Source organism: Excalfactoria chinensis, chromosome 20 (genome assembly GCF_039878825.1).
Source record: "Excalfactoria chinensis isolate bCotChi1 chromosome 20, bCotChi1.hap2, whole genome shotgun sequence".
NCBI lineage: Eukaryota > Metazoa > Chordata > Aves > Galliformes > Phasianidae > Excalfactoria > Excalfactoria chinensis.
This window is the reverse complement of record NC_092844.1, coordinates 1207668-1231178: the sequence shown is the minus strand read 5'-3', so window position 1 is coordinate 1231178 and position 23511 is coordinate 1207668. Positions and strand designations below refer to the sequence as shown.

Below are 23511 nucleotides of genomic sequence, written 5' to 3'. Positions count from 1 at the left end.
TCCATTGCATCACTGCTCCTTCTGAGAACAAGTTGCTCCTACTATCCAACCTGAACCTCCCCTAGTGCTCCAGACCCCTCGCAATCCATTGGGGAGCTGCAGTGCTACAGGAGCTGCTGAATCCCATTCTCCAAGGGGAACAATCTCCATGTGCACTGTGTGCTTTAGAGGAGTAAAAGAGCCCCAGATGAACCTGGATGATGAAGCCCTCACCTAAGCCAGCCCTCCTCCAGCCCTGCGTGGAGCTGGAGCATCGCCTTGCCCTATCTGCAACACGGGAGCCAAACGAGTCAGTGTCAAAATCTTTTATTTACAACAGTCTCCAAAAATCAAGGAACATTGAAAATAGGGAGAGTAGGAGACGACTTACAAAAGGAACACGCATACGTTAACACTGCGAATTGTGCTACATCACTCTGAGAACCGATGCTAAAGGTCTGTCCCCCCCCTATACCCCCATCATCCATCTGCTTTGCTCTCTTCCCTGCAAACCTTCCTGCCTGCTGCTCTGCCTCTAGTCCTCCCATCACCTCCACTGCAGCCCCAAGGAGGAATGGAGTTGAGGATGCATTCTACACCCCCATTCTGATGTAGTTTCCAACTCCAGGACCTGGGTATGAAGCTGAGGAAGAGGAGTTAGCAAAGGGCTTTGAAACAGAATAACATGTGAACTGTGGCCTGCATGCTATCCAGGGTGAGGAGTGATTCTGGTGATTACTAAGAGACTTGCCCTGCCTGGCTGCAAATCAATCAGCGCAGTTTTCCTGCTGGACAGTGGGGACACATTTATGTGCATCTTGGTTTTAAACAGGCTTTTTATATTCTTCCAAGAGAAGATTCAGTGCGGGACAAGCCAAAATGAGGTGCTGTGACACAAAGCAACATCCCAGTTTGTTACAGTGCAGACAAGTCAGTGGTCTCAGGAGACCCCTGCAGCCAGATGGCTCATACAGCTCTGTAAGCATTCCATCCTTCTCCTTGGGGATAATTTCCAGGCTGGTTTTGCTTAGGATAGAGATCACAGCCCAGCACAGCCACTGATCCCTATCCAGTACCTGCAGCCTTTGAAACTGCCAAGATTGGTGGCCAACCCTGATGTCCCCATTGCCTGTATAGGCCCTGCACCTCAAGAGCCACTGCAACAAAAGCAAAGGAACTGAGTGAGGAGACCTGGGGCTATTTCTTCTTCTGACACTGATCTTTGCAAAGCGCATCAGCTCTGCTCCTCTTTGCTCCAAAGCTGCTGTGAGTCCTATTCTCACCAGTTTCCGTGGGGAACCTTGAACTCATGCAGCAGCAATTCTGAAGGCAGGGAGCAGCAGATGCCCTCCTGTGACTGCTGAGGGCTTCTTGTCAGGACAGGATCAGCTCTGTTTGATAGGAAACTACCCACTTTCCATCCCAAAACATTCACTTTTCAAAACAGAACTTACCAGGAAAGAAAGAAGGAGTGGGCAGATAACAAATATTGCATTGCAGCGCGCTGTAACTGAGAACCCGTGTGTGTTTCTTTTATAACTGCAGCAATAAGATTGTTTTGAGATGGAAAAAGAGCACATTCTCTTCCAAGTCGAGCCAGGATGAAATATTTCCATGACAATGGGCTGCTGCGTTCAACTATTTAAACACATCAAAACCGGCAGCTTTGTATGAAGGATTTTAGCACCTTAGTCTCCAGCATGCCTTAGTTCAGCATCTGTGAGCATCCTTAGGCAAAAGCAGGTACCGCTGAGAAGGCGGAACCTTGCACAGCAAGGCGAAGGGGCCCAAGAGATGCTCTGGGCAACAGAGGAGTCATCAGAGAAAGAAGATGGGTAGAGATGTGGGAGGAATTAATTAAGGGCAAGCATCTGCTCCTGGAGCAGCGCCAGACAGGTGAGCCTTTGCTTTTTATTGCTACAAGCATCTGCCTCAGAGCACTGATTCCCAGCAGGGCTGTCAGCCCCACCTTCATGCTTGCTCAGATAAACCCATCCATTTTCTTACCCCTATAATTTTATGAATATTTTCTAATGCCAGGGAGATGGATGGATGCATCTGCCACTGATTTACTGTCTCCACCAAGTATGTTGGGGAGGGCTGTGCTCCACTTCTGTGTCTCTCTCACTCTGCAGGATATTCTGTGATTCTAGATCTAAAAGCCAAGTGTTGTGACCATCAGATTCTCATCTCAGTGGGTCCTTGAACTGGAAAGCACAATCTGGGATAGTCTCCTGGCTCTTCTACTACAACCTGGGTTCAGTCCCATCCTAACTCTGCCTCAGCTTCTTGCTGAAGGGACACCGTCACTATGCCTTTGCAAATCACCTGCTATACTTACCTCAGTCTTCTTCCTGAATCACTCCAGCCATTGCTTTGCCATCATGCTCCCAAAGCCACCTTACGCAAACAAGGACAAGGTGATGCTCCTGCTCGTGCCAGACTGCCCTACTGCTCTGACTGTACCTGGGCCAACCAGGGAGGATGAGAAAGACTGGCAGTTAGTGCTTCCCTATTCCTGCTCCAGAAAATGGGACAGAACCTGTTGGGTGCTAAGAATGCTGTTATTTTTGTCTGAGATCAGACACTGCTAAATCAGAACCCAGAGGCACAAAAGGTTTTCCACTGCTTTGAAACTGATCTTGGCTTTCTGAGAATGGCCCAGCATCACCCTGGAAGTGAGGGGCTTATATTAGCCTCTTTATAGTGAGTAGAACTGTGGGATACCTGGGGCACGAACGTGCTTTAAGTTCTGCAGGATTAAAGCAGATCTATGCCTTAAAGATCTTTCAGTGCTTCTCCATGCTCACAGGAAGGACACGCTGCAAGGCTTAACTCAGCACCTTCCTCTCTTCTCTCGTGACCTGGAAATAACCATCAGCTTTAATCACTCCAAGAAGGTTGAAGCAATAGGTGAATATGGGTCAAGCTGCCAGTCAGAGCATCCTTGGCAGCAGCACCAGGGCTCCCATGCTCTGCCCCCACAGCACCCATGGAGATTGCTGTGTGTCATCAGCACGCTGCCCTCTGTGCTTGCTGCCACTTACAAGTGCTCAGGGCACCACTAGTAATTAAATCTGGAGAACAGACATCAGGGAGAGCAGGGCTTGCAGATCAATATGGCTGAGCCCCACTCAAAGAAGCACAGGTTTAAGATAGTTCAAAATCCTTTCCAGAATCATTTATGCATCAGGGTTCATCCTGTAGGAGCTGAGCAGAGCAGAGACAGGGGCCAAGGAACAGTTCATCCCACAGAATCCATGGGATGGTAAGGAAGAAACCAGGTCTGGTTTGCTCGCTTTCACCACCCTCACTGTCCTTAAGCAGGAGTGCTCTAGATTTCTCCTGGCATCAACGAAGCCCAAGGAGACCCCTGTCCTCAATCCCTTCCTTCTCCAGTGGATGCCTTGGGGAACCTAGTGTAGGATCCAATGTTTGATCCTGTTTCAGAGGAATGGCACGATATGAAGATGTAAGAAACTGGCAGGGATCAAACCAGGAATGCAGCGAGCCAAGCAGCAGCAGCTGCTGGTCTGTCTCAGCAGCACAGTCCCCAGAACGTGGCTGGCACCAGGGACCAGCTTCCTGGCATTTCCATTTTAAAAAGCAGGTCAATCCAGACAGAGGATGCAAAGCCACCGGGGACGTGGTATCTGCAAACAAATGAGGAGTCGGGCTGCTTTCTGGCCACCTCTTTCTGTTGGCATCCCTGTAAATAATGTTTAATGCATCTCCCAGCGGGCCTGACCCCTCCCCTTCTGCCAAGGACCAGATGTGCTGCATATCAATGCACACACTTAGTTATTTCAATTTTAAGAATATGATGGAATCAGTGGTGCTTAAAATGTACTTGTTAATGGCACCAGTTTGCAATTTCATTTTACTTTAATATAAACCATCTGCTTTGAGCAGGCAGCAGCCTCAGGCTGAAGCTCTGTTGCCTTCATGTCGGCGCAGCAGCATCTCTAAGCTGCCACAGAGAATGCCCCACTGTTTATCCATGTATGCTGCCAGCTACGGGCTCTACCTGGCCACAGGGGTTAGCTCATCCTCAGGCTAAAAGCTGGATGCCAGGGCCAGGAGCAAAAATCTTTGGACAAAGGTGAAAGCCATCGGTTCTCTCTCTGCCATGCAAGAGCAGAGGTAGATTGATGAAGTCACAAACAGAGCAGGAGCTGGGACTGGACACCACTGCTACCTTGGCAAGAAGGAGAGGAGGTCGGAGCCCTGGAGGCACCAATTGTGTTCTGATGACTGTTCACAGACACAAGAGATCCCAGTGACAAGCTTTATGAAAGAAAGGGAGAGCCAAATGTCCTGGCATTCCCCACTATGAAAGCAGGTCCCAGTGAGTGGTGCTGCCCCAAAATCTCTTGTTTTAATCTCACCCCAATAGGAGCTAGCTGGGAAATGTGTCCCTGTGCAGTGCTGAGCACAGGGCACAGCAGAGCAATGCTATTCCCCAGGCCTCTCCAGCTCACTGCTGTTTGCAAGGCTCAGGTGTTGATGCACAGCCCTGGCGTGGGGACAGGACATCACCTCAAGAGCCATCATTGCAATGCTGACCCTGGCCATGGGAAGGACAGAAAGGAAGCAGTTTGAAAGGGATCAGACGGCCTACCTGACTTCTTTACCTTTTGTGGTTCCAGAAAGCTCTGTTCATTCAGAAATAAAGACAAGCAGAAAGAAAATGGAGAGAAGGGCACCTTCTCCCCTCCTACTCATGGGCTGAGGAATTTCCTGGGCAGCCCTCACTGTCCGTCACTTCCATCCATCACTTCCAAAATAAATACAAGTTTAGAGCAAAACCCATTAGAAAATAAAGTGCATCTGGAGTTGAAAAAACTTCTGGAAAAAACAGGATTTTTTTTTTTTTCCTCTTTTTTTTTTTTTTTTTTTCTTACCAAAAATATCCTTTAAAAACAAAAGAAAGCAAAAAAAGAAAAGGGAGTTAAGAGGACAGATCGTGTGGCTCTTGGTATAGGGTCTACAGGGCTGTCCCATTAGGGAGAGGGATCTTAAATCCACCCTTTAGCAGGGCAAGGCAGATGCATAGACCCAGCAGGCCGGCTAGAAGCACCCCTGCCACAGCCTTGAGGCAGGAAGTCCTGCTCCGGGTGAAGGTGCCAGGCCCCATGATGCTCAATAGGGCTGTGCTCACAGTCAGAGTGTATAGGATGGAGACTCCCGTGTTGAGGGCCACAATCTTCCCAAACTTGGCGAAGGGGGCAATGATGCAGAAGAAGAGTGGGACGGTGGCAATCACGGTGGTGACGGCACTGGAGACAATTGCTACGCCTACATGACGGATGGCTTCAATCGTCCTCCACTGGCGGCAGGCTGTGGGGTCCTGGCAGAAGGGACAGCAGTGTTATGGGGAGCAGGGACAAGCACAAAGGGCTGCAGGGATGCTTTATGCTCTGAGAGGGTGGCTTAGCTTGTGGAGTCCTGGTCTGGGATGGAGACACGGTGTGAGTGTGTTTCTTGGTGTTTATGCAACCTCTGAGCACACCAGGCAAACAGCCACGAGGTGAATATCCAGCAGTGCTGGACTCTGTGCCTTCACCAGTGCCTTCTTTCAGCCACATCAGGAGGGTGTGCTGCACACAGACACTACACCAGGGAACGGAGATCCCCAAGCTTTCATGGTGCCCATATTCCCAAAGAGTGAAAGATGTTAACAGGGCCAGAGGGTCCTGTGATTTTATGAACAGGGCCAATGGGATTTTCTGAAGCTACAGGATGAGTGTAGGCAGGACAGCCTTCACTAGGGCTGGAAAAAGCATTGCTTTGGACATAAGAGAGACAAGAACATGGGTTGGATGCTCAGCTGGGTTTACTGACTCCAGGTACAACAGCTCACATCAGCTGGAAAAGTTACCCAGGCGTGCTGTGAGGATGGCAGGAGGAATTCCCTTTTGCCCTGCATTGCAGCTATGTGGTACAAAGGGCACGAGGGGAGTGTGTGCAAAGCTTTAGGAGGAAAAGAGCTCACCTCTGCGTGGTGCAGCGGCAGGTTTTCCCCTGCCAGCAGGTAGCCCTCCACCAAGTGCACGCAGTAATCGACAGAAGAGCCAACGAGGATGGACAGAGAAATGGCTTCCACAGCCCCCATTTCCCAGCCAGACCAGTACATGATGGTCACCACCAGGCAGACCACCCCTGCGTGAAGAAGCTCATGTTAAGCAAGTTTAGAGGACTCAGGGAGTGCTGCCCTGACCCCTAACAAGTCAGTTAATGGGGATTTTGAGATCGTGCCCCTGAGCTCTGCATGCCAGCTAAACAGAATGCTGTATATCCTCCCTCCTGCCCATTAAGGCTTCACCTTCCAGCCATCCAGTAATGCACACAGCCCTGCTGGGCACAGCAAAGCACCTAACTGAAATATCAGACAAAACGACAGGCTGATGCCAACCAGACTAATGAATCCAACTAGCAAGCGTGCATAGGTGCACTAGATGGAAGAGGGCCCTATGTTTTGCTTGCTGGAGTTTACTCACAGCCTGGGCACACGCACAAGGTTTTCTTAAAGGCAAGAGTGCTGTTTGTTTGTGAGTCATGTGTGGGAGAGTAAAGTGGCTTTAAAATGATAGATTTGATTTTGTAACCGGGAAGTTTAGTAACACATTTAGTTCATAATATCGTCAAATCACCAGCCGGGGAAAGGGAACTATTTAGAAATTCGCTTCAAATACTAACAAAAACACTCCAATATTCGGCTTTCAATATCTCCTACTGCTTGGAAACAGCAGCCATGGTGCTGATCCTTGGGAAGCAGTGCAATTGTTATTCAGGGCATGCGGGACTTAATCACATTATTATACATAACAGGCAGGGATGGCATTTGTGTAGCTAAACCCCTTATTTAAACAAAATAGAAGGGATTGTGTAGATAAAGCACACTGGGAATTAGATACACAAATCTGTTTTCCCAATGAGGTTTCTATGCAGTTGTTGAGAGTTTCTCCTGTTCACCTGAGTATATCAGGACCGAGTCCAGGAAACCAAAATGATTTACACAGGGTAATGGAGACTCAGCAGTGCCACAACCAGCTTCAGAGAAAGGGAAGGCCTGGCACACTGAGGTTGGCAATTTTACCTAAAATGCTGAGCAGGACTGGCAGCAGGAGGAGGATGTGAGTGGTGAACACTGCCACTGCAGCCACACAAATAACCAGCGAAAGGATGAGGCCATACAGGGCACTCTGCACTCCTGGAAGAGAAACAGCCAGTTAAATGGAGCCTGGGATGCTGAGAGCTGGGCTGAGGGGAAACTGCATCCCTGGACTCCCCCCTAACAAAGCAAAGTCCCTCACCTTCTCTATTTCCCTAAATTCTACATAGGGATTTTGACTATATGTGCTGCTTGGAGTAGATGACTTTAGGACTGCACACAGCCCTACAGAGACCAAAGATATAACACTTCTGCATAAAACGGAGCAGTGGATGCTGTGAAAGTACATCAGAGTGCTTGGGTTCCTCAAGGAGAGAAACAGGACAGTCACTTGCCTATAATCTCCATGAATATCTGCTTCCAGTGCTCACAGGTCTGGAAACCATGACGGAGAGCAGAACCCTCAGGGAAGAGCTGGAGTTGCTGCTGCAGGAATGTCTCCCATTTCAGATAATCAGCATAAGTCTGGAAGGAAGATTTCCCTTTGTAGGTTGTCTGTAAGAAGATGAACATGTTACACTTGTGTCCTGCTGTCTGATGCGGTGTATGCAAGGGTAAAGTCAGAACAAGCAGCTGGAACTGCAGGCAAAACTTACAGGGGCAAAAGGCCACCAGCTCTCTGCCTGAACTCACAGTAAGTGTAAAGGATGGCATAAGCAGCTACTTCTTAGCAAGATGTGAGTGCAGGCATCTGTGCAATCAGGCACAAACAATAGCAAGCACTAATTTATGGCTGCAGCGCAGAAAGAATAGAGCAAAGCCCCTAGAAGTCACAAGACGAAGGTATCCCAAGGATAGATGGTGATGCTCACCGATTCAAATGCCATGGAGATCCACTGTACCTTCCCATCCTTCACTCCCACTGCCCCATGAGAGAGCTGCCCAGGCAGCAGGTTCGGCTCAGGGATGTTCTTGCACTCAGGGTGCAACATCTGCAGAAAGGAGGAGATGCTATAACCTGGAGAGAAAGAAAGAGCAAGGAGTGGAGGACAGGACAGGGAAAGGGAGCACACGGGATCAAAGGGGAAGAAAACAAGGAGGTTGTAGGCTGCATTTATCAGCAGCTGCTTCCCCTTGAAACTCTGACTTGTAAAAGCACTAGAGGTCTCAGGATGTAAATTCTCAGCTTGAGAAGGCACAGTCAGCACTGTCAGCACTGAACAGGACATGACCACAACTCAAGCAGCACTGTTGCTAACAGAGATGCAGAAGAGGCACCTGATGCTGCCGTCCTACTTGCTGTGTATTTCTCGTCCTTGAAGAGGTCGGCACAACAAATGGAAGCACAGGGTGAGTGGCTCATGGGAGGTGGGAGCTGTGATCTGGGCCAAGTGGAGGCAGACAGAGCTGTGCTGCAGCCAGCTCAGAGAGCTGAACTGCTGAAAAACACCTCTCCACACTGCCTGCATTTATCACTGACTGCTATGTTTGCTTCCTTGCCTCGCTTCATCAAGCTGGGACCTGAGATTTTAGAAGCCCTTAGCAGCTATGCTCAGACTGGAAGGTGAGAAGCAGCCTCCACCCAGGGACCCATGGGCTCCCCAAGGACCCTACGTACCCGAGGGCAGGCACTGAGCCCCTCCTGGCTTCACCAGCTCGGTGTTGCTGGCGATGGCTTTGCAGAGGCGGCACAGGTTGCCAATCTCTTTGAAGAGGTCGAAGCTGTCATCGTAGATAACGCTGCCCTTTCACAAGGAGACACAACAACGAGAGCACCACACATGAGACATACACACGGCGACTGGCACAAGAAAGCAGAACTTGATCATCTTCTGGGCACCGAGCTTGAGATCTGCTTATTCAGACCATAGGCTCTACAGTAAATAAACCCCATATCTTTGCCTCAACCCAAGAAGAAACTACATTAAAAATCAAAATCAGTGTGACAGAAGTACTGATGAATACACAGCTACCAGGCCATGCCCAAAACCATCATGGTTTGACTAAGGAGACTACACTTAATTCCAGCTTTCTGCCCACTCCACTGCTTGTGTGTCGTGTTGTTCCTACCAGAGGAAAGGACGGGTTCTGCAGAGTGCCCTCAAATTGGGTTGAAATGCATCTGCAACTGCCATAGCTAAGCATAATTCTGCTGGGAATATTTCAAAGTACCAGACCTGGGGGATAAACTGGTCCTGAAAATGTCACTTTTAGGAAAGCTTCTCTAGAGCGATATGGATTTTTTCTATGTTAGAATCTCATAACAAAATAAACAATTACAGACAAAGATCAGTTGCCTGGATCTTGAGTCTGTAGTGACATTTCCATGCCGAGCTCAAGATGGGTTTGCTTCTAAAATCCTCAGGCAAGCCAGATTTAGACTCAAAATTAGAAGGTTAGGCACTGCACACAGAAAGGGATTTTCTGACAAGTTTGAAGCAATTTCAGGGAAGGGCTTCTTCATCCCCATTATTTGGGAACGTTCTGTACAGAGCGTGCTGCTGTCTCATCACATTGCTGCCACCTCCACCTGTCCAGAATGCTGGACTATGCTACCTGGGCTGCAGGGAATAACTCAATACCATCCAGGAAGACCTTTCCTTCTCATCAGCCCCCGTCTGACCGCTCAGCATTCATGTACCATGTCTCCGATGACGTGGTTGTCGGAGTGCTTTGTACGATTCACCCCTCGGATGCCAAAGACAACGAACACCATGGCTCCTGTGTCCACCAATGGTCTCACTGCTGGCTTCCCGCAGCCCATGTTCATGCAAGGATTAAACCCAGAAGTCGCTGAGAGCCTTGCTTTGGGTGCTGCTATTAAACATAAAAGAAAGGAAGGTCACACCCGAAGGCAAAAACACAGCTGACTCTCTAACATCGCCAGTAACAAGGCATGGCTGGACCTCACCAGCTCACCTTTCTCACTGGGAACATAAAGGATGCCTTTAGTGGGTCCATCTGGGCTGGAGCTGAGAAGACAACCAGGAGGTGCCACACACACTCGGCCATGGTAAGGAGGCTTGTGCGACTGGGCAAAATACAGCTTCCTGTGCAGGAAAGACAGTTTGTTATGGTAGGGCACAGGTAGTATGGATGATGTCTCTACAGCACTACATGGAAACAGACATTCTCAAGGACAGAGGGAAGGAAAAGCAGCACAGCTCCAGACTCAGATCCCTAGCCATTGTGTACTGTGCGCTGCCTGCTCAGCCCAAGTCTTCAGCTGGGTAAGGCCAAGACAAAAATCGTATCAGTTTCTTTTTGACATGCAATGGGGCCCACGGTGACAATCCTGCATCTGGCAAGCCTGTGACCAGTGTTAGTGGTGTTGTGGGTCTGCAAAATAACTTGGCAAAGATGGGGCACAAGTGCAGCAAAGAGGCCTAAGGCCAGGGATGTCTCCAGCTGAGAGCAGGACTGGCACTGGATGTGAGGCATTCAACCATCCAGGTGCACTGTGTTTGCTGCCTGGCCATGAGTGGGCTTTGGAGGGTTACCTTGTTCGCTGCTGCTCCTTGGCGGCCACGTAGAAACTGAAGTCGAACTTCCAGCCTCTCTTGCTATCACAGGACAAGGTAGTCATCATCCACTTCCTGGGGCTCGTCTGCTTAAGCAGCCCTACTGTGGACACACAAGCTGTCAGCTTCCTGGTGAAGTTACCGAAAGGCACTCTATACACCTAAGCAATGGATTAATGAAAACAGACACTTAACTCCACAAGGTTGCAGCCTGTCACATGTTAGCATCACACACTCCCCTCCTCCCAAGGCACTGGCACAACCATACAGAACGAGCACTGTAGGAACAAACCTAGCCAGTCCCTAGCCTGCCTCCTTCCCAGGGTGCATGTGATGGGACCCCTTGCCACCCCCATTCTTTGTGCCCAAGTGGGATGGTGGCTGCTCTGTTCAGGATGAGGGAGAAAGGAAAGGCAGTTCTGCTGGGGGCATCCTTGCCCAACACGTGCACAAGCAGTGTTGCCTGCTCACCAGCTGTCTGTGCACGGACAGAAGGAGGCAGTGGGAATGCAGCTGTCTCAAGTTGCAGTTTCTACTAAATTGAGCTCAGCTGATGATGGCAGGAATCATCTGATCCCCACAGACACCCACACTTCTGTTCTCATTGTTGACAGTCACAATGCAACTGCAACAGACCAATCCTGGGGCAGTGCAAGGCATCACCTCTAGCAATGCCCTTTATGCTAGATCCCTTACTGCAATGCCCTTCAACCTGAGCTACCCAGGGCCCTGTGGAGTGACAGGAGGCTCTTGTGCTCACCTGCTGAGCGCTGCACTCTTGATAGAGGGGTCCACCATCCCTGGAATGACTCACCTGGAATGAAGGCACCTCTCCATCTCCTGGTGACACCATCTGCCAGGGGGCAGGGATACTGGCATTGAGAGAGAATCTGTAGATGGCTGGCCTTCCCTTGCTTCTGGACTTGGAGATATACACAGTCCCCTGCAGATCTGCACAAAACAGAGGGAGGGCATGAGGGCTTTTGGTACTGTTCATCCAGCAAATCTTACAGATGTGGGCAGCAGTGGAAGAGGTTTTCTTCTGGTCTGTTTTCTCCTCTGGGGTAGCAGGCACAGCCTCTGCCTTCTAGCAGCACAGCACACCTTTCAAAGGCTTTCACAAATATATCCTGAGCTGCAGTAATTCCTGATGGCTTATTGATTCATGTCAGCTCAGGACCTGGCCCAATAACTCTTTTATCCTCAAAATCCCCTGCAGAGCAAGCTGAATTTACTCCCTTCATGGCCTGCCAACAAGGCTGTGACACAGGACAGGGATGCAAAAGGTCTGAGCTCCCAGCCCTATGCTCATATTAGGCAGACCACAGGGATTTGTCACTAGACTGCACCGACCTGGTTTGTCAGACCCTGTACTGAAGAACAGTAGGTATTCAGGGGAACGGGTATGGCAACAATGCCCTACACATCCAGCACCAAGCCAGGGCTCAGCAGGGATGTGTCAGAAGAAAATTATTCCATATCAGTTATTCAGAGGTTGTATGATTTCTGTTTTAAAAACAAATGTGGCAAAAAAAACCTGTCCTCATGCTCCGCTTACCTTGCTGCCCTGTATCACTTATGCTCCCTTTGTTTCCCCAGGGTGATCCAGAGCCTCTCTTCTTTTTTTCCAAGGATGTTCGGAAGTTGTTCTGCAAACTGTGGGGCTTTTCCTGAAACAAACCTGTCCCACAAGGTTACTCAAAGAGGAACGACACAGCAAGATACCTACCATGGTAGGCACGGTGGCAATGGGTCAATGGTTGGACTAGATGATCTCGGTGGTCTTTTTCTGACCTTAAAGCTTCTGTGATCACTGTGCATGCCATACACTTGAGTAGGTAACACTTCAGATACTGCACTACTGAATATCAAACCCCAAGCAGGGAGCACAGAGCCATAGACTATAGACTGGTCACTGGCATAGTCCCTTGTGAGCAGTGGTTGGTTTTGCTGGACTTCACTGTTATTTGCTCTAGCAGAGAAACTCAGGCAGTTCTTGGCTAAAGCAGCTTTTCAACATACTCAACTCCTACAGGCAACACCACCATCCCACTCAGAGTACACACCTCCCTTCAGTAGGATCCATTCAGTATCCAATGAGCCATGAAAAACATAGCTCTCACTTTCATGTTCCGGCTCCCCCTGCCTAGGGCCTGCGGCCTGAAGAGCAGCACTCTCACCTGAGCAGGTAATGCAGGAGATGCCTTCAGCACTCAGGTTGTATTTCAGGTCTAGCAGCACCTGGATGTTGGTGTCTGGACGGAATAGGACTGGAGCACGGCTAGCTGGGCGGAGGCGGCTGGCAAAGAATATGGACAGGAGCAAAACAAGGAGAAAGAGCCCTGCAAAGAAAAGCCCAGATAATGCATGGGAGACCCTGCACAAATCTTCTTCTTATGATATAGTTAGCAGGGACATGGAGGAAGGAGGAGAAAGGAACAGCACTGCTGACATTGGCAGCTGGGATTTCCTGTATTGAGCCCCGTGCTTGGATAACCCCATGAGGACCTGCCACTTCAGATCTGAGTGTAAGGAGAGGGATGGAGAAGCCTCCAAGTTCCTCATGAAGTTCCCTTAGGGACTATCTGTTCTGGTGACACTTATCAACTGTTAGAAACCATCCATTGTGCCTTCTTTTTCAATCTCATCACTAATAATCACAGCCTGGATACTGCCTGTGATGCTGTCAAAAAACCCAGGAGGATGGAATAACCCCCTTTCTTCCTTACCCACAATCACCCATCTGCTCTTCACTGCAGACCACAGGACCCAGTGCTCCAGAAGCTCTTGCAGATGTGCTATCAGATGACCTCGGTTACTCTTCTCCACAGGCAGCTGCAGATTTTCTGGCATCACAGATACCAAGGGAACATCTCCCATTTCCAGAGAGACTAGAAAGAGAGAGAAATCAAAGGCGTGTGTCAGTGTCATGAGTATTTCTCATCGTTTCCTGCTCACTTTCACAAAATCTCCTTCTGTGATGCACTGTATCACCCAGTGCTAAGGTGATGGGATGAGACACAGGCAGAGACTTGCCCAGGATGTCATTAGAAACACCTTTGGCAAGTCATTGCCATGTGCCAGCTACACTACTAAATGCACAGCTCAATCCAAAGCCATGCTTCAGGCTGCTCTTCCTCTGGCAGATCCCACTAACACTGTGCATATGGCTACAGGGATACTGTGTGCTTCTTGGGCCAGAGTTTGCCCCTCCATTCCACTGAGTATGTCTTGGAGCTGATTACGCACAGCTCGCCTCTCCCTGACTGCAGCTGGGCTCCTGCTCAGGGATGCCTGGGGAACTGCCCCTTCCCTACAGGTGAGAAACACTCATTTGCTGTAAGGGGGTCAAGGACTGCCTGCTGTGCTGCACAGCTGACACACAGACCATGCCTGGTCACCAACCGGAACAAGCAGCTTTGTTACTTCGTGAGTAACCCGATGCCTGGCAGTCCTCAGAGAGAAGCTGTTTGCTCAGAAGGGAAGGAGTGATTTCCATACATTACCATTGCATGTGTCCCTGGCATACTAAGAAGACACTCTTGCAATGCAGAGCCAAAGCACAGTTGCCTACACATCTACAAGCAGAGGGTCTGTGCACTGATAATGGGTCTGATGGGTGCTCAGCCACAGATACATGTGCCTCCATTTCCAGCTTGCTGCTAGGTGAGAAAACTACCCACTTCCACTTCCATCATGGGTTTTAAAAGGAAGAGATCCTAACAAGTTTTAAGAGAGCATGATCCTGTAAGCACCTTTATCTTCAATCAGAGCTACAAGGAACATCTCCTGTTAACAGGTGATAGGGCATTTCTAGGCACTCTTTTTTAGGTTGCCTGTGTTGTCTCCAGCAAGTCACTGCCCTTTCCTTGCCATAGGAAGAAGCTGCTCTGGGGAGGCGATGCTGGAGAATAGCATTCTCTGCCTGCTTCTCAAATCCAATGCTCTGGGCAGGAGGGAAGAGGGGAAAATATCCTTTACTTGAAGATGAGCTGTCCTGATAGTAGGGATTAGATGTTTCATGGCTACATCCAATTGGTAATTAGTGATTCCAGACAGCAAATTCATGTTAGACCCAAAAGGATTAGCAAAGCAGTGAGCAAGCCATGCATCTACAGCTCCTGCACATCTCAAGGCAGCTTGTAGACAGAACAGAGTGCAGACCACTACAACCTTCTGTGACAGCACGACATCCTGCTTAAAAGTAAGGAAACCGAGCAACAACCCAGGAAAGCTCCAGGACAAAAAGGTCAGTGTGCTCACCATGAAGGCACTACACAACAGGCACATACCAGGCTCCTCCTCCACGCTGAGCAGTGGGATGTCATCGTCAAGGTAGGGCAGTGTCTCTCGCCCTGCTCCAGAGGTGCCTTCTGAGGCAATGAAGAGATCTTCAGCCAGGTGCAAAGCGCTCTTCTTGGTGCACTTCTGACTGCAGCTGGGTTGGGGTAGAAAAGGACACAAAGCCATGAGCCTTGATTCAGGTACCCTGCAAACAGTTACCACTGGTCTCCTTTAGAGTAAAGGAAAACAGCAGCAGCCTGCTCCAATTACTTGGAACGGCAACAAGAGGCAGTGCTGTGTTCTATTTCCATTGCTAAGTGCTGAGAGGTCAGGGGCTGGGCTGCTATGGCAAAGCAGCAGCAGTCTGGGTGGAATAAACAGAGCTGAGCCACACACGCTGGGCGCCGAGTGATGGAAGTTTCAGCAGTTCATCTCCTTGCTAATGAATTAAATCAGGCCAGGTCATCTGCACTGCTAAAGAGCAAGGGAAGGGAAACACGCTGACTTCCAAACAGGAATCTGCGTGCACTGCTTGTGCTCACAGGCAGGAGCAACTCTGGTCTGTCTGCTGTGCTGGGCTTGTGTGTCCACAGCTCAGGGATGTGGCTCTGCACACTCCATGAGATTTAACAAGGAGATATGACTGAAATTGCTGCATCTGCCCCCAAAGTGGTGTGTGCTTCTATTTTTGCTCTCATCTGGTAGTGTCGATGTTCAGCTTCTCTCATGTTAGAGACTATCAGTGAATTGGGGAGTCAAGAGGGATGAGAATGACGGAGAGGATTAGACAAGGATTTACACGCTGTCTTGGTCGTGTGCTTCACAACTTCCCACTCACAAAGCTCACCTGGTTTGGCAGGAGCTCTCTAATGGGGACACATAAAGAGTCCATATTCCGAGAGCAGCTGGCATGGTGAAGAGCACAGCCACCCAGCAGCAGGACACAATCAGCGACATGAAGAGTCCAAAGTCATGCACAGCTGGGATCTACATGAAGAGAACGTGGGATTGGAATCAGAGAGGGAGATGCAGAGAGACAAAAAGATATCTGGAGGAACTTGAAAATAGCTCATGCTGATCTTAATCACAGTCAGCAGACTTGGTGTGAAGCTGAGTCAGAGGCTGGCAGCTTCCCTCTCTTTTAGGGCCTCTGACAGGAACAGAAAGCCCCCAGTCCCACAACTGCAGTGTACCTACCTGAGAGAAGATGTTGGCAGCATAAGCTGCGGCCGTGGTCAGGGAAGTGAAGAAGGTGGCCTTCCCTGCTGTCTGGATTGTGTGGATCATGCGCAGCCGCAGGTCTTTGAGGTGGGTGGCTTGGCGGTAGGTGTTGATGAACACAAAGACATCGTCAACCCCTGGGGAAAAGAAAGGAGGGAGAGTTATGTACTTTGCTCATGCCATAGGGACACATGATGAGATTCTCGTTTCCCCTGAGCTTGTGATCTGAAGATCCCCCGCTTACAAATAATGGAGGCAATGGGCTTGAAAACTTGATCTGCATTTGTCTCCATCACCTCCCTCTCTCCTGCATGCAGGAGTTCTGGCAAGGCAATGCAGGTAGGTGTGAACAAGAACATGCTTACCAATCCCAACAATGACAAAGGCAGCCACACCATTGAGTATGCCCAAGTACTGGATCCCAAAAACGACGTGGTACAGGAACAGAGCCACCAGACAGCTCAGCCCGATACTGGCGATGCCAAAGAATGACAGGAACACTGCAGGAAGAAAGCAAGATGGAAAAGAAAACAGTGATGGTCACCCCCCAGGGAGAACAGACACCTCCCACCTGCCCTGCTGGGGCACTGAAGGGATGCACTGAGCCTACCTGAGCAGGAGGTAAGGACATAAACCAGGACAGCTATGCAGCTACTGCTGATGAAGGCCAGCAACATGTCATTGTTGAAAGTCCTCCTCACTTCATAGTCAAACAAATCCGTCCCTCCATACAGCACCTGAACTTTGCTAGGGTGGGGAAGTAGGAAGAAGAACAGGCAGAGTTGAGTGAGAAGGGTGTAGAGCGAGGGGATTTAACAGAGCATATCATCTCCCCAGGGCCAAAGGATGTCACTGCTCCCATGAACTCTATATACTGCTCAGAGCAGTGAGAGCAGGTTGGACTAGATTGCTGATGGAGGTGAAATTCACACAAGAAGGGAGAAAAATAAAAGAGCAGGTCTAATATTTTTCAAATTCCCCCTATGTATGGTGGGTCTGTGGCACTAATAGACTTCCTGCTGTCAGCAAACAGCTTCTGAAGCTTCCAAAGCTGATTCCATCTGGAATCCTAATCATTGCTTTTTATGTTAAGCACAAAGGTAATAACCAGCGGATGCAGGCAGAGTTAGAGCTCATCAGGAACCGTATGATTTAGAAGTCTCTGCTTCTGGAAGCAGACTCTGAGCAGAAGTAATCCAAGACAATTTAAGCAGGAGTACCACAGCACTGCAACACAGGAGACAACCAGGAACCTGAGCTTCAGAACAGAGCCTCAGCCCCAGTTCCATTTTGGCTTCTATTGGCTGCAGCCCACGGTGCCAGCCCATTGCTGAGAACACTGCAGATGCTTTCAGGGCTAACAAGGGCTGGCTGCATTTCACTCTGCTTTGATTTTGAAGCTCAGTGTCCATTTTGGGAACTACTGAGCTTCAAAGCAGTAGAGAGCTGGAGACTGAGAAGTTGCAGTGCCTTCCCCCAGCTCTCTGGATACTGGTCTACCCTTTTTCTTTGACCTCTGTTTTACTCTTTCTCTTCCACATGCACAGAGCAAAGCCCTCTTCAACAAGAGCCCTGCAGACCAGGTGGTGAAATAGGTCTGCATTTCCTGAAACAGATCTTGCTCACAGGTTGATGCCTTGACTAAGGCCCATTTCACCCCTTGCATCAGACTAGCTGAGGCCAAATTTAGAGCAGGAACGCAGGGTAGAAGCTCTGCTGGAGTCAGTGGAATTGGATTTGTGAGATGGAAGCAAACTGACCCCACATCAGACAGAGGCTGGGCAGAAAGGCAGGCACTAGATTCAATCTTTGCCTTGCTGTCACCATCTCTGATGTCCCTGATGTGCTGCTGCAGTGTAAATGGTTTTCTGTTCCCCACTTCCAACTTTGAAGACATTTTTACTCCTTCCTCCAGCCATCCCTCTAACAATCATCCTCTTCTCCAGCCTCAGCCATTCCCTGACCCTGCTGCCTCCCTGCCTGCATACATCCTCACCTCGTAGACTGCTTGGCCAGCATGGCCACGTAGGTGACAACAAAATTCTGGAACTTATGGCGTTGCTCCTCCCAGCGATCCTCCACTGAGTAGTAGTTGGGCAGCGGTGCCCCAAAGAGGATCTCACTCCGCAGCAGGGAGCTCTTCTTGTTCTCAGCAGACAAACCCTCATCTACATACCAGTAGAACTCGGGGTGGGTCATGGCCAGCTCCAAGGACCCTGCAGGAGAAAAGCACCATTCATGTTAGGTCTTTTTGAGCTTGGCAAGGCACAGAGTCTAACAAAGGAGAGCTGGGGCTGCAGTCACTGACTGTGGTAATACAATTAACTGTGCATTAAAGAAAAGATCAGGGAGTTCAGTCATCAGGAGCAGACTCCATTTCTTTAAGCACATCATGAAGACCAGAGCAAGCCAGTTTTGAGTAAGAGACAATCCCTCTGCCACCAGAACCCAAGTTCCCTTGAGCTCATGCCAGAAAAACTCAGAACTGGTCTCTTTCCTGTTTTGGTAACAGAATTATTACTCACATTGGAGCAGATGGAGCTCAGCCTTTGCCTGCTCCCAGCATGGCTCCTGGACAGTTACCAGCTACATCCTGTGCTGGGGAGACAGATGGATGCTCCATCCCACAGCCGCATCACACCCACAGCCTTCATATGATTCACCTCCTCACCACCTCTGCTCTGCTGGAGGGACATCCTGCAGGGTACGGAGCTGGGAGGAGGAGGTAGGACCTTCCTCCTCTTCCCCTTACAGACAACTGGTGACTCACAAGCTGCCTTTCATGTTGCAGAGCAGCCCACAGATCTCTTTCTTCTGTTCTGCAATGCAGGGAAGCTCATCCCTATTGCCTGTGCAATGCCTGGTATTCTTCCAATCCTCTTTCACATGAGAGAAGGACTGGAAGACAACTGAACAACGTATGGTTCCCCTTCACTTGGCCCTGTTGCTTGCCCGCTGGGGTCTGTGTGATACATGGTTTAATGGGGCACAGTGGGGATGGGTTGATGGTTGTACTAGATGATCTTAGTGGTCTTATTCAACCTTTATGATTTCATGACGTATGCCCTGACCTCACCAGCCCTGGCCCACAGCACCCAGCTCACCTTGGATATCAGCAAGGTCTTGTCCCATGCCATCGTAGTAAATCTTCCCTCCTCTCTCCGTGGGGAAGAAGTAGGTCATGAGAGAGCTGGGAGGGGAGCAGTAGGAGTAGGAACCCAAGGGCAGGTCCTTCAGGACCTCATGGGGCTTCCAGCAGAACTCCCTGAAGCGAGGGTGATCCATGATCTTACGTTCAACCTCATGGATGGTCACCAGGCGCTCCGTGGTGAAGATGTTATTCTCAGAGTCTCCCCGGGCCAGAAAGATGAGCTCAATGCGCCAATGTGCGTGAGTCTGAGTGTTGGCACTGATGTAAGTGTTGGAGTAATCCCAGCGTGGGGCTCCCCTCGTGACACGGGATGTCTCATTTCCTGGGTGTAGGTGGGCACGGGGCTCAGGGGAGCTCATCCTGCTCTGTGGGGTGCTGCGCTTGGCCCGCGTGCTGACCTGTAGGTGGGAAGCATTGAGGTGCAGCTGTTGGAGCTGCTCAAAGATGAGCCTCTGCAGGGTTTCGGAGGTGAAGTCAGCCAGGTCACGGCGGTTCCTCCCCCACGACCCAAACTGGGACTTAAGGGCCAAGGCGAGCGCGTCGAAGCGCTGCGAAGACTCGTGGTTACGGATCTCAAAGGCATTGTAGGAGATATCAATGTCCAGTGCTGGGTAGTGGAGGAACATGACAACAGCGAGCACAGCAGGGATGGCACAGCCCAGGAAAAGGATGAAGCCAGCACAATATGGGTTGGTAAATATCCAGCCTACGATATTCCAGAAGCCACTGACTGGCAGTGTGACACGCAGAGGCCTGACCCTGCAGGAGCTTTTGCCACACAACAGAGCACCCTCCCGCCTCTTCCTTGAGCTGAAGGCAACTTCTTCATCCTCCTCATCCAGCCAGGCGTCCTGCAACAAGGGGTCATCCTCTGTGTCCATGTCCAGTGCCTGCAAGAAGGGGAGAGAAGCAGTCAGCATCACTCCTGCAATGGGGTCAGATGTGCGTACAGAGGATCACCAAAGGGTCTCAGCAACAGAGCTGGGGCTCTCCCAACTCTGCACCCTTGACAATAACACACGAGTGCTTTTGGATCATGCACATTCATCACAACCGTTCAAAGAGCAGCTGCTCATGGAGCACCCCGCAGCTCATCTAACAGAGGAACCCAATCAGGAGGAGTTCAAACAACAGTCACAGCACCCTGTGGGACAATGTGTGGCTCCAGGAACACCAGCACAGCAATGCCAGGGGCTTCACAGTGCGTTAATTAATTAAAGAACCAGGTTCTCACGCTCAGGAACAGCCCAAGCTACTAAATGAAAACACAAGAGACTCTATCCTCTTCTCATTAAAACAGACAATAGATTTTTTCCACCAGGTATTTATAGCTGCATTTCCCACAAAGCACGCACCGTATACAATAGAAATCTCATGCACCTGTGCCTGCAGATGTGGATGTCGGCACAGACTGATCCCACAGAGCTCTGACTGTGACCCTGCAGGATCCCCATTCAGCAGAGCAAGAAGGGGAAGGGCTGAATGACCCTGGGCTCAGGCAGGGATCTCCAAGAGAAACCTCCTCAGCCCTGCTGTTGTTTATGGCTATTGTTAATGGAGCGGTACAGAACATCCAGACTGCAAAAGCAGACAGCCCCCAGGGAACGAGCAAGAAATGCCTTCCTGGATCAGCTCATACTTAGGGAGGATGGAAAAGGACTTGAGCTGGGAGGTGCTCTCTCTCTGCCTTCCCTCATGCCCTTCCTTGCTCTAGGAAGGTTAGAAGGAAGCTGGCTGGTTCTAGGCTCCATTATAAAATCATACAATCATTAACAATGGAAAAGACCTCTAAGATCACCAAGTCTGACCCCAATCCACCCCCACCACATCCCTCAGTGCTGCATCTCCACGTCCCTAAAGACCTCCAGGGAGCAGCGGTGGTCCCCAAGAACAACACCCAGCACAGTGCTGTGCCTCCCTGAATGAACACATTCAATCCTTGCTCCGCTCCCAGAGCTGCGAGCAATTTACACACAGGCCAGAAGCAATTTAAGAGCTTCAACTCCTAGCCGGTGTTTCTATTTAACAGGATTTCTATCTGCAGGCAGATGAATTGCCAGCTCCCCTTAACTCTGGGTCCTCAGGAAAAGGAAGGCGACAGAAACGACAGAGGAGCCATCAGAAACAGTATCATGCCATCCTCTTTTTTAACCCAAATCTAAATCCCCAATTAAAGGAAGAGGATCAGACCTCAGGCATCTCTTCTGGCTCTCCCTGCTCACTCTCATGGCAGCTGCAAAACCCCACTTCAACAGTTGGGCACCCCCCAACATACAAAGGCCACAGCATGCTATCCCCTACCTAAAGTCTTTGTACATATTCTGATGCAAACCCCAGTGCTGGAAAAGCCCCAGGATTCTCTGCACCCACATCAGAACTGAGCTGGGGCTGTGGAGGGCTCACGCTGTGCTCCTGGCTGTGCTACCCCAAAGGGGACAGCTTTGCTCCATGTGCACCTGTGTGCATCCTGCCCTGGTTCCAACACAGCTCTGTACTCCCTTCAAAAGAGTTTACTGCATGATTTGGCTGCAAAGCCAGACACAGCCCACTTAGCATTGCCCCTGGGACTCGTCTGGTTCTACCGCCTTCGTCAGATCCTGCCTGGGTCAGGATGAAAGCTTCTGCAATCCAACACACAGCAAATGGAACCGGCAGGGGAGATAAACCCTGAAATCGGCCAGAAGGAGTGAAATGCATTTTCTCTGCTCGAATTTTACTCGGGGCTGGCTTCATTTCCCTCCCCCACCTCCCATATTACCCAGGGATGCCCAACGCTGAAGCACGGCCCAATTACTTTTTCACTTTCAGGATTTGTGCATCTAATCCTGCAGCTCCAACCAAAGCTCTGATTTACTTTGGGGTTGGAAGGTAAAAGGATAAGAATGCTCCCAGAAGCTCCATCTTCAGAGAAGAGGCCCCAGCAGCCTCTTGTGGTATGCACTGAGATTTGCTGGACTTCCCCCTGCCCATTCCTAAGCAAAGAGGCTCATAACTGGTCAAAAGCAGGCAGGACTCCACAGAACAAGCAGCAAAATCTGCTGTAAATGTTAAATGGAGACATCCCACTGCCCCTGTGTGGCACGTTCAGCTTCCCAAGTCCACGCCATCGAAGGCAGGTGGGGCAGCATCCCTTGGTTGCACCCCAACCAGGCAAACCCAGCCACGACAATTCTTTATTTCTGATGAATCCCAGGATAGAAGAAAGTCATTGACAAGCCAGGGAGAGGCAGTGACAGATGAGGAAGCTAATTACATCCGACCTGACTAATTAATGCCAACTTTCAGATTAAAAAATCCTCACCAGTGTTCCATTTCAATTACTCAGTTGTTCCTTCTTAGAGGGGAAAAAAAGGAGCCCTGTGCATCAGCGAGAGAGAGAGAAAGAAAGGAAAGAAAGCACAAGGCGAGAAGGGGAGGGAAGACAATTTCTGTAATATGGGAGATTCCTATCGACAGAATAATTAAACTTCACATTTGTTTCTCCCATGGGCAAAGCTTTCTCAGCAGAGCCAGCAGCTCTGTGATCCTATTTGTATTCCTGGAAACTCGCAGAGTTCCAACCAAAGGCAGCTTCTGGCCCCTTTATGAGCTCTATAAAGTTCCTCTAAGAGGGAGAGAAACGGGCTTTGTGCTTGTCAAATCATCCTAAGAGCATCCAGCTGCTGGAAAAAAGCTGCATCTCTAATGACGTGCACTTGATAGCGAGGATGGACCAAGTGCCTCCCAGGCCCTGTCATGCTGAAGGATGCAGCACTGAGCTCTGGCCACAGGGCATCATTAATGTATATCCACTCCAAAGCAGTGCTCCGCAGCAATGCTGAGACTCAGGACCCAGAGTTTTCCTCCTGTGCTTGTGTCAATAAGACTGCCAGGGAAGTACTGGTTACACAAACAACAAAGAAGGGCTGTCTTGGGTCCCCGCTCTCCCTTTATCAACACAGCTGTGAATGAGAGCTGTGATGCCCTCTGCCAATGCACACAAGTCTCGCTGCCTTTCATGAGTGCAATAAAATGAGGCGGCAGGAGGAATGAGGTGCAACTTCTGGCCTCTTAATTGGAGGTCTGACTTACAGCAGTGCTGCACTCCCAGAAAAGCAAAGCAGGCTCAGGACGCCTCACACTGAGCTCCTGACCCTGAATCTCCTGGAACTCACCTGCAAACAGCAGCTTAATTCAGCCTGAGGACACAGCTCAGAGCCTGTCTCAATGTGATACAAGCCTGGAGATGCACATGATACTAA

At 49.9% G+C, this 23511-nt stretch overlaps 1 protein-coding gene across 2 annotated transcripts in view; it reads right to left on the bottom strand.

Annotated features, from left to right (window-relative positions):
* Positions 1-290: 290 nt before the first annotated feature.
* DISP3 (dispatched RND transporter family member 3) overlaps positions 291-23511 on the bottom strand; it is a 33986-nt gene continuing 10765 nt past the window's right edge. Inside the window, exons 2-21 of one of the 2 annotated variants that reach the window (XM_072354255.1) lie at positions 19224-20160; positions 18116-18335; positions 16730-16866; positions 16485-16619; positions 16096-16256; positions 15746-15885; positions 14907-15052; positions 13344-13505; positions 12795-12956; positions 12173-12295; positions 11429-11565; positions 10594-10775; positions 10013-10143; positions 9735-9910; positions 8712-8838; positions 7966-8111; positions 7489-7648; positions 7079-7192; positions 5975-6141; positions 291-5329 (exon numbers count right to left, since the gene is read on the bottom strand). In XM_072354255.1, coding sequence (XP_072210356.1) covers positions 4967-5329; positions 5975-6141; positions 7079-7192; positions 7489-7648; positions 7966-8111; positions 8712-8838; positions 9735-9910; positions 10013-10143; positions 10594-10775; positions 11429-11565; positions 12173-12295; positions 12795-12956; positions 13344-13505; positions 14907-15052; positions 15746-15885; positions 16096-16256; positions 16485-16619; positions 16730-16866; positions 18116-18335; positions 19224-20151 — 4017 coding nt within the window. In that variant the 5' untranslated portion in view covers positions 20152-20160 and the 3' untranslated portion in view covers positions 291-4966. The remainder of the gene's footprint in view (positions 5330-5974; positions 6142-7078; positions 7193-7488; positions 7649-7965; positions 8112-8711; positions 8839-9734; positions 9911-10012; positions 10144-10593; positions 10776-11428; positions 11566-12172; positions 12296-12794; positions 12957-13343; positions 13506-14906; positions 15053-15745; positions 15886-16095; positions 16257-16484; positions 16620-16729; positions 16867-18115; positions 18336-19223; positions 20161-23511) is intronic. The other variant, XM_072354256.1, reaches the window with a different exon arrangement.